This window comes from Penicillium verrucosum (genome assembly GCF_028828655.1).
Source record: "Penicillium verrucosum strain IBT 35672 chromosome Unknown utg000002l_segment0_segment0, whole genome shotgun sequence".
Classification (NCBI taxonomy): Eukaryota; Fungi; Ascomycota; class Eurotiomycetes; order Eurotiales; family Aspergillaceae; genus Penicillium; species Penicillium verrucosum.
Window position 1 is genome coordinate 263,068 of NW_026643211.1, and position 15,069 is coordinate 278,136.

At 48.4% G+C, this 15,069-nt stretch overlaps 9 protein-coding genes across 9 annotated transcripts; 4 read left to right on the plus strand and 5 right to left on the minus strand.

The window, feature by feature from the left end:
* Positions 1-1,266: 1,266 nt before the first annotated feature.
* N7516_005731 (splicing factor ESS-2 family protein) lies at positions 1,267-2,779 on the plus strand (the record flags this gene model as incomplete). Its single annotated transcript, XM_057218451.1, has 2 exons — positions 1,267-2,175; positions 2,243-2,779. The coding sequence occupies 2 exons, from the start codon at positions 1,267-1,269 to the stop codon at positions 2,777-2,779; spliced, it is 1,446 nt and encodes a 481-aa protein (XP_057072542.1).
* Positions 2,780-3,263: 484 nt separating this feature from the next.
* Positions 3,264-3,910, plus strand: N7516_005732 (uncharacterized protein; the record flags this gene model as incomplete). The annotated part of the gene is made up of 2 exons (XM_057218452.1): positions 3,264-3,768; positions 3,861-3,910. 2 exons carry the CDS (start codon positions 3,264-3,266, stop codon positions 3,908-3,910), a joined length of 555 nt encoding a protein of 184 aa, XP_057072543.1.
* A 66-nt stretch (positions 3,911-3,976) lies between these two features.
* Positions 3,977-4,843, minus strand: N7516_005733 (SDR family NAD(P)-dependent oxidoreductase; the record flags this gene model as incomplete). Its single annotated transcript, XM_057218453.1, has 1 exon — positions 3,977-4,843. One exon carries the CDS (start codon positions 4,841-4,843, stop codon positions 3,977-3,979), a length of 867 nt encoding a protein of 288 aa, XP_057072544.1.
* A 251-nt stretch (positions 4,844-5,094) lies between these two features.
* N7516_005734 (MID1 family protein) lies at positions 5,095-7,029 on the minus strand (the record flags this gene model as incomplete). The annotated part of the gene is made up of 2 exons (XM_057218454.1): positions 5,095-5,759; positions 5,820-7,029. 2 exons carry the CDS (start codon positions 7,027-7,029, stop codon positions 5,095-5,097), a joined length of 1,875 nt encoding a protein of 624 aa, XP_057072545.1.
* A 750-nt stretch (positions 7,030-7,779) lies between these two features.
* Positions 7,780-8,049, minus strand: N7516_005735 (Mg2+ transporter protein CorA-like/Zinc transport protein ZntB; the record flags this gene model as incomplete). The annotated part of the gene is made up of 1 exon (XM_057218455.1): positions 7,780-8,049. The coding sequence occupies one exon, from the start codon at positions 8,047-8,049 to the stop codon at positions 7,780-7,782; it is 270 nt and encodes an 89-aa protein (XP_057072546.1).
* Positions 8,050-8,081: 32 nt separating this feature from the next.
* Positions 8,082-9,722, minus strand: N7516_005736 (magnesium transporter CorA family protein; the record flags this gene model as incomplete). The annotated part of the gene is made up of 1 exon (XM_057218456.1): positions 8,082-9,722. One exon carries the CDS (start codon positions 9,720-9,722, stop codon positions 8,082-8,084), a length of 1,641 nt encoding a protein of 546 aa, XP_057072547.1.
* Positions 9,723-11,208: 1,486 nt separating this feature from the next.
* Positions 11,209-12,426, plus strand: N7516_005737 (homoserine kinase; the record flags this gene model as incomplete). Its single annotated transcript, XM_057218457.1, has 3 exons — positions 11,209-11,626; positions 11,727-12,025; positions 12,082-12,426. 3 exons carry the CDS (start codon positions 11,209-11,211, stop codon positions 12,424-12,426), a joined length of 1,062 nt encoding a protein of 353 aa, XP_057072548.1.
* A 658-nt stretch (positions 12,427-13,084) lies between these two features.
* Positions 13,085-13,525, plus strand: N7516_005738 (signal peptidase complex subunit 1; the record flags this gene model as incomplete). Its single annotated transcript, XM_057218458.1, has 3 exons — positions 13,085-13,132; positions 13,211-13,270; positions 13,328-13,525. The coding sequence occupies 3 exons, from the start codon at positions 13,085-13,087 to the stop codon at positions 13,523-13,525; spliced, it is 306 nt and encodes a 101-aa protein (XP_057072549.1).
* Positions 13,526-13,790: 265 nt separating this feature from the next.
* N7516_005739 (SCF ubiquitin ligase complex subunit HRT1) lies at positions 13,791-14,327 on the minus strand (the record flags this gene model as incomplete). Its single annotated transcript, XM_057218459.1, has 4 exons — positions 13,791-13,889; positions 13,954-14,024; positions 14,088-14,166; positions 14,223-14,327. The coding sequence occupies 4 exons, from the start codon at positions 14,325-14,327 to the stop codon at positions 13,791-13,793; spliced, it is 354 nt and encodes a 117-aa protein (XP_057072550.1).
* Positions 14,328-15,069: the final 742 nt, after the last annotated feature.

Consider the following 15,069-nt stretch of genomic DNA (forward strand, 5'->3'; position numbering starts at 1 on the left):
GGAATATTTGGGAATAGTGCGATGTCGGCTGGGGAGAGGGTGAGTAGCTTACAAATAGCGCAGAGTCGATCATGGGTAAAGGGGATAATTGGGTTCTGTACATATGCGTTGATTGCTGTGTCAAACGCTGCCTGTGCGAGGCCGTTGAGTGTGGTTAGAGCAGCGACATTGAACCTTGTTGGATCCATTGGATATATATTGTCGTCGATTTATGTTCTATGATATGGAATGATATATTATTCTACATATTGCGCTTCTTCGAAGTATTTAAGTATTTATTATTGTTGGCTATATGGTATAAATAGCTATCCTTTGGTCATGCTCTACACAAAGGATGTCCTTGTTCGATATTAGAGAACAATAGGTCTACATTTATCGCTTTGATACTAAGAATAAACCTTTGATATCAAGAATAGATATAGTATATACTACCCGCTTACTAGGCCTTGTTTATGGTTAGCAGGGGGAAGACTACACTTCTTTGATATTGAATCGCCTTGATCTGACCCTTTGATCGACTTTCGACTACTAGGTGGGTTATACCTACAATCTTTTTGATTGAGTTATTTTAAGGATGCGTCCTTTGATAATAGTATGTAAACCTCTAATAAAAGTAGGTACCCCTTGTAAAAAGTAAAGCTTTATGATAATTAAATTTGAAATTAACATTGTCTCTTTAAACCTACCTTTCAATCCCCTATATTTAATTCTAATGCCCTCCAAGAACCCTCCCTAGATGCAATCCCAACTATTGAACAATCATCCCATGCATGTATGTTTGCTATTTGCTACAGAATGAGAATTGTTCAGATGGGTTAAACAGGTTATATGAACCCCCGCATTTCTGGTTAATTAATTAATGATTCTTCCTCTGCTTTCTCCCCACATAGTAGTAGCAATCTAGTTCAATGGGTAACGCCAATGACAACAGAACCCGACCATTTATATAAGTACGAGTGGGACCACACCAATGGACAAGCCCAACTATCCCAGCATATCGAGATACTCTACTTTAGAACTATCTAGGTATGATATGATCTGTGAAATATGTTACAGTAGTCTAACCTATAAAGATTCACCCACCGCTAAACTAGCAGCCAAGAGATCTGCCATTTTTTTTTCAATTTTTTTTTCAATTTCAAGTTCAATTCAGATGCTTACCTAAAGCGGTTAGATCAAAGAATCATCTGACCCGCTATCTTATCGCCACCAACTCATCCACCTAGTCATTCATTCCCCAAGCCTTCCAAGGTTTGCTCTACAAACATGGCGTCTACTCCTTCACATGAGCTGGTCAAGCAATCGGCTGGCCAGCTTATGCCTCCTCCACCACCCCCGAAGCGAATCAAACGTCCTGCGACTGTCCTTGATGAAGACATATACAGCAACGCTTTGTCCCACATTATCGCCCGCGACTTCTTTCCGGGCTTGCTCGAGACACAGATCAAACAAGAGTACCTGGAAGCATGTGAATCGAAGGACAAAGCATGGATTGCAAGCTCCAAAAAGAAGTTAGCAGGCGTCATGCGCACGCCCACCCCGGGGTCGAATGCAAGACGAAAGTCAGACCATGCATCGGTTCCGAGCACACCACAGCATTTCCCGGGACGGCCGGGTGACACTCCACATGGCTGGGGAGGTGATACTCCCATGTCTGTCCTATCGACTTCCACAGCGGCAACTGAAACAGAAAATCGGCATATTCCCGATGTATCGAACATGGGACTGGTCGCGTTCCAGGAAAAGTACACCAGCGACGACAACGAGTCTTTCAACAAAGTCCTGGACAAGCAGAATGAAAAGCGACGGAGTAAATATCCCTGGCTTTGGAGCGGGAATAAAATTCCCTCCGCTCGACAAATTGCACACCACCAACAGGAAATCAAGCGCATCACAGCTCAAGGGGGAAACCCACAAATGGGCCTTATTAAACGGGATGAGCATGCCCAGCCCGCCATCAAAACAGACCTGGACGCCCGCCCCGCTAATCCAGACACGTGGAAAAGCCGCCCGGACAACACCCTCATGTTCCTCCCCTCCTCGGTGGAGGATACCCACGAGACGCTCCCGCAGAAAGCAGAAATGACATCCCGAGCGGCCCCCAAGCGAACTCTCTACCAAAATACCAGACTCTTAGACCCACATGCCGCAGCAGCAGCGGACGCCGTCAGCGCCGTGCCCCCCTTCACCCTCCATATCCGCCATCCAAGACGCCATCGCCGGCCGACCGCATCTCAGCGAGTCCGAAGCCGCATCCGCCTACGCAGGAAGCGAAACCCCGAGGGTGAACGGCTACGCCTTCGTCGACGAGGACGAGCCGGAGCCTGAATTCACATATGGCTCCAGCTCCAAAACTGATGACATGGAAGTCGATTGGCGCCTCCTCGGACCGACCTCTGAAAAGCCAAGTCCCTTCCAACTTAGCGAGACTAGCAAGCGTGAAGCACTGCATCACCGCATGGTCGATCGTATGGCGCGGAACAAGCGTGCTGAACAGGCCGCCCGTGTTACGAAGACGCCTGTCTCGTTAACGCCACGATTTGCTAATAGTCCTCGGTTGGACTTTGGACTTCGGTCTACGCCTGGGTCTACGCCTGGAGCTGGGTCTAGTAGGGGCTCTGTCTATGGTGGAGGGAGTGCGCGGGGAAAGATGCTCACGCCTGGAGCGCAGAGGCTGTTGCAGCAGATGGGGACGCCGAGGTCTGGAGAGGGAAGGCCTGGATTGGGGGATGTTTGGACAACTACACCGAAGCGAATGCCTACGCCGAGGCGAAAGTGATGATGGTTCATGACTTTACTTCTTTTTATTTTTTAAGCTGCACGATACCACCGAGTCCATAGACTCCAACAGCGTTTCATTTCTTTTTATCCGTACTGGACGTACTATTATTTCTAATAGAAATGCGAGCAATATAAACTACAACATAAGTCCTAGACATAGGGAGAGTGGACATCGGGACGAACAGGAACCGCACGAAAACAATCCTTACCCGGGCCCCGGTAATTCGGCCTCCATACTCTTCTTATTCTTTAATGCAACGACATGTCCATAAATATTATTACATCTTTATGAAATTTGATCTTTGATCTTTGGAAGCTTGGATTTGGCCTAGAAATTGTGGGTTTGCTCTATATAACTAGTCTTCTCAAATGTCACTAACAGATGATAGTTTCTGATTCGAGACTAGATTGGGCTCTATATTATTCAATTTACTTGTATTTGATTTCGATATCTGGTATATCAAATTATATCAAATATCAAAATGAGCATCGAGACCCTAGAGAGCAAGACTGCCTCATCGGCATCAACATCAACATCTGCTACTGCATCTGAAAATATCTCCAAAGCCAAAGAGATCACCACATCAGCAGAGACACCAACCACAGAAGAAGAAGAGAACGAGATAGAAAAACACACGTCCAAACCTCCAATCTATTCCCCAGCAAACCTACTCTCAAGTCTCCTCTCGCCATTCTCTTTCTCAAGCACATCTCCAGAGCCAACAACCACAATATCTCCAAGCCACGACAAAGAAAAAGAGAAAGAGTCCAAAAGTCCAACTACAATATCAATCGAAATCTCAACCTCAACCTCAGACTCAACACAACCAACCCCAGAACCATATTACACCCCGGAAGAAACACCCCTATACAAAACCCTCTACAAGACCCGTCTAACCAAAACCCGCACAAAACAACTCCTCCGCGCAGGAGAACGAACATACAATGACCCACCACCTCCACCAGGACTGGGTGATTGTTGTGGCAGTTCGTGTGATCCTTGTGTAAGGGATTTGTGGAAGCAAGAGATTGGGATTTGGAGGGAGAGATGGGGGATTGGGGGGTTGAAGATGGGACAGGAGTTCCGAAAGAGAAGAAGAGTGAGAAGAAGAGTGAGAAGAAGAGTTAGAAGAAAGAGTTGGAATGGTGAATTGTTTATTTACAGATCTATCAGTGTAATATACTAGTAGACAGACTAACCTTCAATCTCACGCTTAGCATCTTCTTTCCACTCCTCCCTCCAACGAGACAACGGGGGTCGACCCTCCACGATATCCCCAGTAGACCACAGAATGCGCTTTCGATCAATCTCCTCCGAAACCTCATTATCCGGACACAAAATATAAAACTTCTTCTCGGCCATTTTCCCCATCATGAAATCAACCACCTGCTCAGAAGTCCACGCCCCCGCCGGCTTCTCCCTGAAGTATCCCGCGTTGAAACCAGTATAAGTCCAACCAGGAATCAACAAATGAACACTAACATTCGGAGCATCTTTATCTAAATCGAACGCCAAATGCTCGGCAATAGACCGCACAGCAGCCTTGGAGGCATTGTAGGCCGGGTTACCAGGCGGATTAGTAATTCCCTGCTTTGAGCCCGTCAAGACAATAGACCGGACGACATCTTTGTTCCGGGTAATCATTTTCAAAAGGGCGACGATGCCATTCGTATAGCCCATCGTGTTGATTGCAAAAGTCTTCTCGAAGTATGTCGGATCCCCCCACATCCCCGTACCCCCGTTCGGACTGATACCCGCGCCGGCATTGAGCATCAGGAAATCTATACCGTCTGGGAATTGGGATTCGAGTTTAGGAACCAATTGTCGCCATGCATCGAATGATGAGACATCGAGGATATGGCTTGTGGTGGTGGGGTTGTGTTCGTCGGAAGGGAAGTTCGCTGTTGCCTGTGAAAGGGCTGCGGCATTGTTGTCGACAAGCACTAGGTTCATTCCGTGTGAATGGCATCGTTGTGCTGTTGCAAGTCCGATGCCTGAAGCGGCTCCTGTGATGAGTGCTGTAGCGCCCTTGCGGAAAGTTGTAGGAAGACCTGATTCCATGATGAGGATTGGGAAGATAGAGTAGTGGTCAACTGAGGAGTCTACTTTTTGGAAGACAATTTATGAAAAAGTGGGGGATAGAAAGAGATAAAAGGATACATTCATGTACTCATCACCGGAGTCTCCGGGTGCGGAGTTATCTTGGAGGGGGACCCTCCTTTGACCGAAAAGGGTAATATCATACCGCACTGCAATACACTTCTATGTTGTATGCTGTAGAGAGAACTCAAGTACACATTGATCATGTCTATTTACAGTAAATACATAACCCCCATAACCAACAAACTAAACATCCAACCCCAAGCACCCATCTTCACTCCAAGGTTCAAATAATACACAGCCCCAAGATAAGAGCAAGTAATAATACCATCTGAATTCCGATGTCCATAAGAAGAATTCATCCAGGCGCCCTCAGGGCATCCGAAGCCAAGTGCAGATGGACAACTCTGGACGAGAGTATGACAGATATCCTGACAAGGCAGGATCTCCTTATAGGGACCCGGCATGATCTGCTCATCAATGATCGCATTGCGGGATTTATTCGACGCCACGGATTGCCGGAAGGGGCTATCATCCGGCAGAGAAGTGCCATTGATGAAAGCTTGGCCTGCGTTACGGACGACCAGGTAGTCGGCATTGCTACTGTAATCCGCGCAGCGGGGGATCGTGACCCCGCAGAGCCATTGTTTGTAGGCATCTGCGCAGTCTTCGCAGTTGACGGCGAGGGAGAACATGGATTCTTCGTTGGTTTTACATTGGATTTGTTGGAGGGAATAGGTGAAGTTCTGGTAAAAGGCGGCGGCGTAGTCATCGTAGATTGTGCGGAGCTTGTCGACGCTTAGTTTAGGGTTCGAGGGGACTGCGTATGCGACTTCGGAGCAGAAGGTTAGGTTGAATAGCACGCCACAGTTGTTGTCTGGAGGATAGTTAGAATGGGTTGTTACTTTTTTTGTATGTGTTGCTTAGGGTTGCTCACCTGCTTTGGTCGTGAAATTCATCGGCTGCCATACCTGGCCGCCGCCGCCGATGATACCATTCCCGGACACGGTCGAATTGCCCACCATCGCCAGAAGACCGCTGTACGATGAACTCTGGTTCAGTCCAGTAATATAGAACTGTTCTTTGGGCTTATTCCCAAGTCCGCGATTGGTCATGCCAACCTCGGTGGAATTGCTGATCCGGCCCACCTGCGAAAGCGCATCGAGGGCGCAGAATGATTTCTCCAAGCCCACCAGTGCTGTATCGTTGATGTTGTGCGCAAACATAGTATATGGAGGGACGATGTCCATCCACTGCTTGTAATTCGTGGAGTTCTTCTCGGACAGGGTCAGGTTATTCGTCACCAGCAGCGCGGCTGACATGTCCGCGTCGATGAAGAACAAATTTGGTTCATCGTCCACGGTATTGTGGAAAAAGGCATCGATGGATGCTGCGATCTGGTACTTGTAAACTCCCGTGTAGTCGGTTGAATTGGGCGCTGCGACGCCGATGAAGACGTCGCTGTCCGTGTCTACGGTGATTCCCACATACCCGCCAACGGCAGTGTATACTTCCTGCAGCGAGTCGTCTTGGCCCGGTCCTGGCTCTTGCAGTTTATCCGAATTGGACACATACAGTTGCAACTGCGGGAATGCGCCATGGGCGCCGGTTTTGTTGGTATATGGTTTCTGGCAGGTCGTGAGCGACAGGTAAACTGTCGTCGTCGCTCGTTTCGAAAAGTCCATGTCTCGTTTCGGTAGCACATCGTCCGGGTCATCGCCGTCCTTCGTAGAATTTATGAATGCAGGAAGACCGGGGCCTGGGGTGTCGTGTTTGCCGTTCACCACTGATTTGGGCAGGTAGTACCGGTGGACATCGCCGATCTGGAACGAGTCCCGCGTCTCGAACTGATTGTTACCCAGTGCTTTCGAGGCAATAGGGTTCCTTCGCACGAGGTCCAGTCCATTTGACTCGCCATCTCCGTCGACACTGTCACGAAGTTCCAACCCATTGAACGAGTCTAGCGCAAGTGGGAGTCCAGCCCCGTCACTCGTAACCAACCCTTGGAGGTTCAAGGCATTCTCTGTATCCGGCCCATGGGGAGAATCGGCATAGGCGACCGAGTCGCATGCGAGTACGAAAATGAGGAAGATCGCGCTAATCGTTGCAGTAAGATAGCACTGCAGCGCGTTGTATTGGTGTCGCATGGAAAGACGGAGGGGACGGTGTCGCTGCACAGCCAATGGTCAGAATTTTAAGTTGACCAGTAAAGATATCACGGGCAAGCGGTGGTATACACCAGCTGTAAACCTCTTCCTGGAGGCGAAATCAACGGCTGCATGTAGTCGACGTGAGCGTTGTTTGGATGAGGCTGGCTATCGTGGAAAATGCCAGCCTTATCAAACTGAATGCCTTGCTGCCTTATTCAGAACACGTAAGACCCGCACGTACCTACCTAGGTACCTAGGTACCTAACTAGGTAATTCCTCTGTCGGAACTTTCCTATCTTAGCTACTATACCGCTTGTATGAAGGCGCTCAGAGTCAGGGTCTCTGAGTAAATTGAGTTGACACTATCCAATCAGGACGCCAAACTCCTACAGGGACAGGCAGCCGACAATGCAAATGAACAAAGGAACATGAGCCAGACAGCTCAGACCTCTGCGGGAACACTAGCTGTGGCTTCATAAGGTACTGGGATGAGGTTAAATGATTCTAATGTGTTATAGATTCGATTTCAGGCCACACAAAATTTCAACAAGTTTATACTCAGGTCGTCGACAAAATAATATGAAAACCGCATCCTATCAAATAGTTATCGTAGGTTGAAATCAACGAAAAACAGGTGACAAAATAAACTAACTATCACAGACAGGCAAGATGCAAGATGCAAAACAACAGGGAAAAAGTCAAGGAAAGATAACAAGTTAACATAACCGACGATTAAAAAAAAATAGTTCAAACCAGTCTCTGCCAGCGAGCTATCCCAATGCTCAAAACAACAATACCTGCCATCACTCCAAGAATGCCGAACCACCATGCCAATCCTTCTGTGTGCATGCCGGGAACTTCTACGTTCATACCGAACAGACCACAGATCAGGTTCATGGGGACCAGAATCGTAGCAATCAGGGTGACCTTGCTGAGCACCTTGTTGACGTGGTTTCCCAACACCAAGTTGGTGACATTCAGCTGAGCCAAGTAATTGGTATGAGATCGGCTGAGCATTTTTTCGAAATGTGCCAAGTTCGACATCATGGTCACAACGTGATCCTGGATATCACCCAGGTAAAGACCAATGTCACCACGGGGGTAACCGAGTACTGCTCGTTGCAGCGCTTGGAGAATCCACGAATGACATCGGCCTTGCCGCCTAGCAGGCGCATCAAACTCATAACTTTCTTGCGTAGGCCTCCAATTCGAGGGAGGAAGGATTCGAAATCGTCCACTCGGGCGATGAAGACATGATCTTCGATCGCCTCGGACTCTAATTCCACATCTCGAATCACGGGGCCGAAGCTATCCACGATGTCGTCAATCATCGCGTAACAGATCCAGTCACTGCTGAGAGACACATAGTCTCGCAGCTTTCCAATACGTTTCCGAACATTGGATGCGTGAGGGTTCTCCTCGAAGGAGAAAGTGAGGACACCGTCTCGGAAGACAACCATGTAGAAATTGACAGGCTCGAGGAATTCCTCGCTGGTTTTGTCCATTTGGAAGAAGGTCCGGAAACAGACAAAGTAATACTGTTTGAACAATTCAACCTTCTCGCGAGCTTCTTGCGTTTGAATATCCTCCGTTGTCAGCGGGTGAATAGAGAAAGCCCGGGAGATAGCTCCCAATTCCTCATCGGTAGGGTTGACCACATCCAACCACCACACACCTCCCTCCGGTCCGAGCTCGAAAAGATCTCGGAAGGTTTCGCCAGGGAGAACCAGATCTCCTAAATCGGCAGCATGAACTGTGCTTTGAGACTCGGACGAAAAGAACCCGAAGCGGGAGCGTTGGGTTGTATTCTGGAGAGGTTTAACCCGCTCCTTTTCATTTATAACCTCAGCCTTCTTCTTTTCACCTTCATTCAGTGTATCCGACGAGCTGGTCTTTTTAATTACACCCATCTCAGGGCTCTCAGCGCCAGGGCGGAGGTCGTAGAAGATGCGGGGCCTCTTGCTCTGTGAGCTCATGCTGTGCTTGCGGCGATCGCCATCGCTGACTTTGGTGCTCGGATTCAGAGCCACGAACTCTTCAAGTTCCTCGTAATCAATGACGGGAATACGGCCTGGCTCGTCGAAGCAAGCCTCCTCTGCCGTGTCGAAAGGCACATCACCCAATTGAGGGCGAATGACACTAGCGTTGCTAAAAGTCGGACGCCGGTTGTGGGTGCCACCGGAAACGGTGCGTTGCAGGATAGCTTCTAGGTCGGGAGGCGCATGGCTGTCCAAGGTATTGGCGCGCTCACGGCGACGCGGGTCGGCAAAAGCTTCGACTGAATTGGGAGGAGAGGATGATCGAGCGGATACAGACGAGGCGCAGGAAGCGTTGGCGAGATCCGGGTTCACAACGCTGATGCGACGAGGGGTCTGGTAAGTGCCGTTATGGTCGATTGAGAATCGTCGACCGAGTCCATTCAACTCATTCAGCGAACGGTCGTCTTCCGCGGCATTTTCGAAGTCTCGGGGAATTGGACCGTCCCTTCGGGCATCTTGCGGACTGAGCAAGTCTGGACGATCGATCATTTCAGGACCTTGAGCGGTATCGCGCGGGCTATAAGAACGCTCGACCGGGGCCTCAATTCGTGGAGGCGTCTGCATCTGGAGGCGGTGATCATCCAGTTCGGGTACCGGGGTACTGTACCGGGTCAGGTACATGTACCTCTCGGATCTGGGAGACTCCGACATGGTGAGCTCTCTGTATAAGAGGATTCGACGAAAACGATTTAAGGCGCCAGATTGGCAGATTTTTGCGGCAAGTTCGGTTTAGTTAAGAGTTGCTCTTTGATAGCACGACGGCCGGAGCAGACGCAAGCCGGTAAGAGGTTCGTTCAAGGGTGACGGCCCTCCATCCATAAGCCAGACCCTTCACGAGGGTCTGGCGTTACCGACTAACGTCTGGCGGCCACAATAAGGTCTTTCTTGAAACCCAGTTAGGGGGGTCTGGTGTCGCCCCCGCCGAAGACCCGGAACTTAGGGCCTGCAAGAGGGTGGAGGAGAGAGGCCTTGGAGTAGCGAAGTCCCGCCAACTTGAAGAAGTGGGAGGATGAGAAGCTTGGTGGCTCCAGAATTGCTGTTAGACGGGATGCGCGAAAAGTTCGCAGTGAGTTCAACAATTAACGATTTCGATTTCGATTTTGAATTCGAATTCTTGAGTTTTCACCAGAGATGAAATGAGAATTGTAGTTTTTGAAAATTGTCACAAAAAGGGTGTGAGGTTGAATTTAGTGGGAAAAGCGGGAAGGAAAATGAAGTGGCAAAGATGTCGATGATGCCGAGGTGGTCCCGAAAGCCCACAAGAGTCACCACGGGATATTAAAAAAAAAAAAAAAAAAAAAAAAAAATAGTTTAGGGGGATATTTAATATAAAGCACCTCAGGGGCTGCGATTATAGGGAGAAAATTAAGAGAAACAGTGGGGGGACTAGAACTAATATGCCCGAAGAAAAAGGGAGAGAGACAAAGTTGAAAAAAATTTGCAAGCGGGCCCCCGTTTCAGTAGATAAAGGACTAAAAAGGATTAAAAAGGACTAAAAAGGGTCTACTCCGTACTAACGCGCAATATAATATATACGAGTAAGAACGAGTAAGACAATAAAAATAGCCTATTATTATAGACTACTCTACAGAGTAATACAAAATGTATTGCTTTGACTACAACATACTTATGTTGTACATCATCCCGGTCATATATAGCCATTCTATATTAATACATATTATATTAGCCTTTCGATCTTTGTCGCCTTAGGTATATTTTCAGGTTTAGCTGACACAATAAGATCAGTCTAGAGCAATTTATCTCGGTAAAAATACCCCCTTTTTTCTTATTGTCTTGTATGTTTCTTATGTTACGCCTTTTATATGTGGAACATCAATGAAGTCAAGAAACACACCGATAATATACAACATACAATATAGATACATATGTACAATCGGATCTGACATCCATGTTAAACGTTAACTAGTTAAAACACAAATCTAAATCCAAAAGAATAGAAATCCAAGTTGATTAAAGAAAAAGAGTCCCCACTTAAAAATGTTTCCGACGTCGGCCAATTTTTTTGGTGCGCCAAGAGTTGCAGAGTCACATACCGGACTATCAGACGATCTTGTACATTTTGTGTGTTTTGTGTGTTTGGACCCTGGTAAACACACTTGATATAGTCACCGATATCATGTCTTCCTTTGTGATCAAGATCCCTTGTTCCTCTGCCAACATTGGTCCCGGATTCGATGTGATCGGTCTGGCACTGTCCCTTCACTTGGATCTCCACGTCACCGTCGAGGCCAAACCCTCATCCCAGCTTCCTTTCAACTGCGCCATCACCTATGAGGACAAAAGCAAGAGTGTTGAGCAGATCAGTCTTGACCCAGAAGTCAATTTGATTACCCGTGTAGCCCTGTATGTCCTCAGATGCCATGACCAGCGGGCCTTCCCCGTCGAGACCAACGTGCATATCGTCAACCCTATCCCGTTAGGCCGGGGTCTGGGCTCCTCTGGTACCGCCGTCGTCGCCGGTGTCATGCTGGGCAATGAGGTGGGTAAGCTGGGTCTGAGCAAGGAACGGTTACTCGATTATTGTTTGATGATTGGTAGGTTGGAGTGTTTTTATGTGCCCCTCATCTGAGTCTCCCCGGGGAAAAAAAAATCTATGAATCGTATGTCGTACATCTTACTAACGCATACGAACAGAGCGGCACCCAGATAACGTGGCTGCTTCGCTCTTCGGTGGGTTCGTGGGTACCTATCTGAACGAGCTTAAGCCCGAAGATGTGGCACGCAAAGAGATCCCTCTCAGTGAAGTCCTGCCTGCCCCGGCAGGTGGTGTGGACACCGGTATCAGACCCCCCGCACCACCCATGGCCATTGGTCATTACAGGAAGTTCAACTGGGCTCCTGAGATCAAGGCCATTGCCATTATCCCTGACTTCGTGGTTCCTACTGCCAACGCCCGTAATGTACTCCCGGAGACCTACTCTCGAGCGGACGTGGTATGTGAATGTTCAAAATTGATCAACTATCTGATTCCAGACTAATCTCCAGCTAGGTCTTCAATCTCCAGCGCGCTGCACTCCTCCCCGCGGCCTTGGGAAGCTCCCCACCGGATCCTGATATGATCTTCCTCGCCATGCAGGATAAGGTGCACCAGCCGTATCGCAAGACGCTGATCCCAGGCTTGACCGAGATTCTCCAATTCATGACCCCCGCTACCCAACCCGGTCTGCTAGGAATCTGTTTGTCTGGTGCCGGGCCTACTATCCTGGCACTGGCCACGGATCGCTTCACCGAGATTGCTGACCGCATTATCGCACAGTTCGCTTCCAATGATATCTCGTGCCAATGGAAGCTGCTGGAGCCTGCTCATGATGGCGCAACTGCCACCTATAATTAAAGGCTGGTGCCTTTTTCTGTCGCCATAACACAATGGCTGTCTGCGAGTCAGCGGTTCGCCGTGCTTGAGATACAAGCACGCAGCATTGGAGCATTGGAACCCGAGGGGAACTCGTATCTGGTTGGATATGGGAAGATTTCTTCCCCTAACCGCCACATGGGTAATGCAAGATCTCGTTTTTCACCGCTCCTTGCTTCTCGCATTGCAGGGTACATGTAAGCCTTCCAACACGGCAGTTGGGTTCGGGTTACGTTTGGATTTGCAGGGTCTTGTACACTGGTACACGATCTCCGACCAAGTTTCTCAATGCCGGTTTCCTGTCAGCAGTACTCCAACTTGGGTGGACTGTCTGCTTTTGGTTCTAGAGATAGATGGCAGATGACATCGAATGAAATCATGATCAACCACGTAACAATCAAAGTTCAATATCGCTTCTCAAAGAACAACCCATTTGGAATCAAAATTATCTTGTAAGATTGTACTCCGTGCTTCGTACGTATATGTTGTACTTCGACGAAGTGCAGTGTACAATGTAAAGAGCAAGGCGGTCCGACGTGGCAGAAGGCAAATGACACCATTGCGATAAGCCGCCCGGCATCGATCAAGGGACCCTGGAACCTGGACTGTCGACCTCGAATCTGATTAAATTGCTTGAATCATGGATGAATTACTCGCCCCTATTCAGGATGCCATTGAAGGCCAAATTGTACGCCCCGCTGCCTCGTCTTCATTCATTATTATTGCTCCACGCGGGCGATCCAAGCTAACAATATCTCGATAACAGGACTTCCACGGCCAACACCTAGCAGAGCTACTGTCGACCATCTTGCTGGTTATTTCAGGGGTATGCTGCATGAATATTGAGGCTTGCATTACCACAGCTAATGATTATCTGCTCTAGGTCGCCAGTTTCGTTGTCGGATACATCTACAAGGACATCCACCTTACGTTATGGACCGGTTTGGCGGGCACACTGTTTACAGCTTTCGTCGTTGTCCCGCCCTGGCCGGTATACAACCGCAACCCAGAGAAGTGGTTGGGCTCACCAAGCGCGAGAGCAACTCCGGGTATAACTGTGGACGGGGTGAAGGTGCAATAAGCTATCGTTGGAAAAACTGTCAAGCGTAATAATCATGGAAACATTTGGGCAGTGCTCTCATCTGCTACGGAATATGGGAATGGGAAACTATGAAGCTGGCTCGAGATGTCAATCGTTCGAACGCCTAACCCCTAAGCCATCGTAAAGATCCAGAAGCGTCTCCTGGGGGAAAAAAATCAAGTTATAGCCATTGAGCATGCGGCATCAGCCAAAAATCGTGAATTTGTATCGTGTAATGTCTTCGAACCCCCTGGTGGCCCCCTCTTTACCGGCCGTACTTCTGGAACTCCCAGTCTCGGTTGTCTAGCGGGCAGACTTGACGGGTCTTTAGCCACCTCGATATGCAGTGGAAGTGGAATGCATGCTATAGAAAGGGAGGGATTAGCCGATGATCATACGGTCAGACGGAGGGATGCGGGGGTCCTCACGTTGCAGATACCCCAGGCAACAGTGCACTCTTCCGTTGTTGATGATCCTTGGTTGGCCTGGCATTCGATGCCTGTTTTGTCGGTCGGTCAGCTTGGAAGATAAGAGAGCTTGTGGGGGGATAGTTTCAGCGTACACAAGTCCATGATGTGGTTTCGGCAAATGGCACAGTTATCGACGACGATATCCCAAGCCCATAGGGCAACAGCATTCCACTTGAGAATAACCAGTCAGTATTATGAGTTGCTGCGAACAGTAGGTCTTTGTGTACCTTTTTGACCTCGAACTTCTTCTTGTCGGCATTGTCGGAGCCCTTGGCAACGGCCTTGCCCTTGGAAGAGCTAGTAGCGGCTTCCTTCATCTCCACGTCTGCCATATTGAGGTTCTTGTCGGGATTTGGATGGTCTCAGATTGAAATTCTTGGCGCGAGACAACAGAAGCTAGCTGTGGTGGGGGGATTAGAACTGTGACTGACGTAAGTGAGGCTCCGATGCTTAGGCTGGGGCGGTGATGGAGGGCGGTGATTGTGGTTGTATGAATGTATGAGAGTCAAGATAGAACGAACGAAGTACCTTCTTTGGGGGAATTAAAACAAGAGATCTCTCCAAAGGTACTCAATGCACAATAAAACAATGTGACCCTGTCCAGCAGTTGATAGTTCTGTTTGACTTGTGTTTGTTCTTGATATCGTGAAGCAGGTGGCGTCCTTAGTCATCGAGATGAGATCGGGGTCCCCTCTCCGTTTGTCTGCATTCGATGGTCTTTCCCTTCAACAAACAATAATGATTCAATCTTTCTTTTCTTCTCTTCTTTTCTTCCTCTTTAGAGATGCTTCCAGTTGATCTTCTTTTTTGACTTTTTTGTTACGCTCTTCATTTGATAGACAAGTTCTTTCAATAGACTGTCTATGTTTGTCTTGGGAGCGACATCTGATTGACTCAACTTGCGACGCTTTCACTCCCTCCGTTTGATACACGTCACTTTCTCTGTTTCCCCGGCGTTGTCATATCTAATATTGTCGACACCTGCTGAGCAGTGATCTGACTCATTTTACTACAAATCTCCGCATCTTCTGCCTTTACTGCTTCGTCATAGCGTTGCTTGCCTTTTCTCTTTAC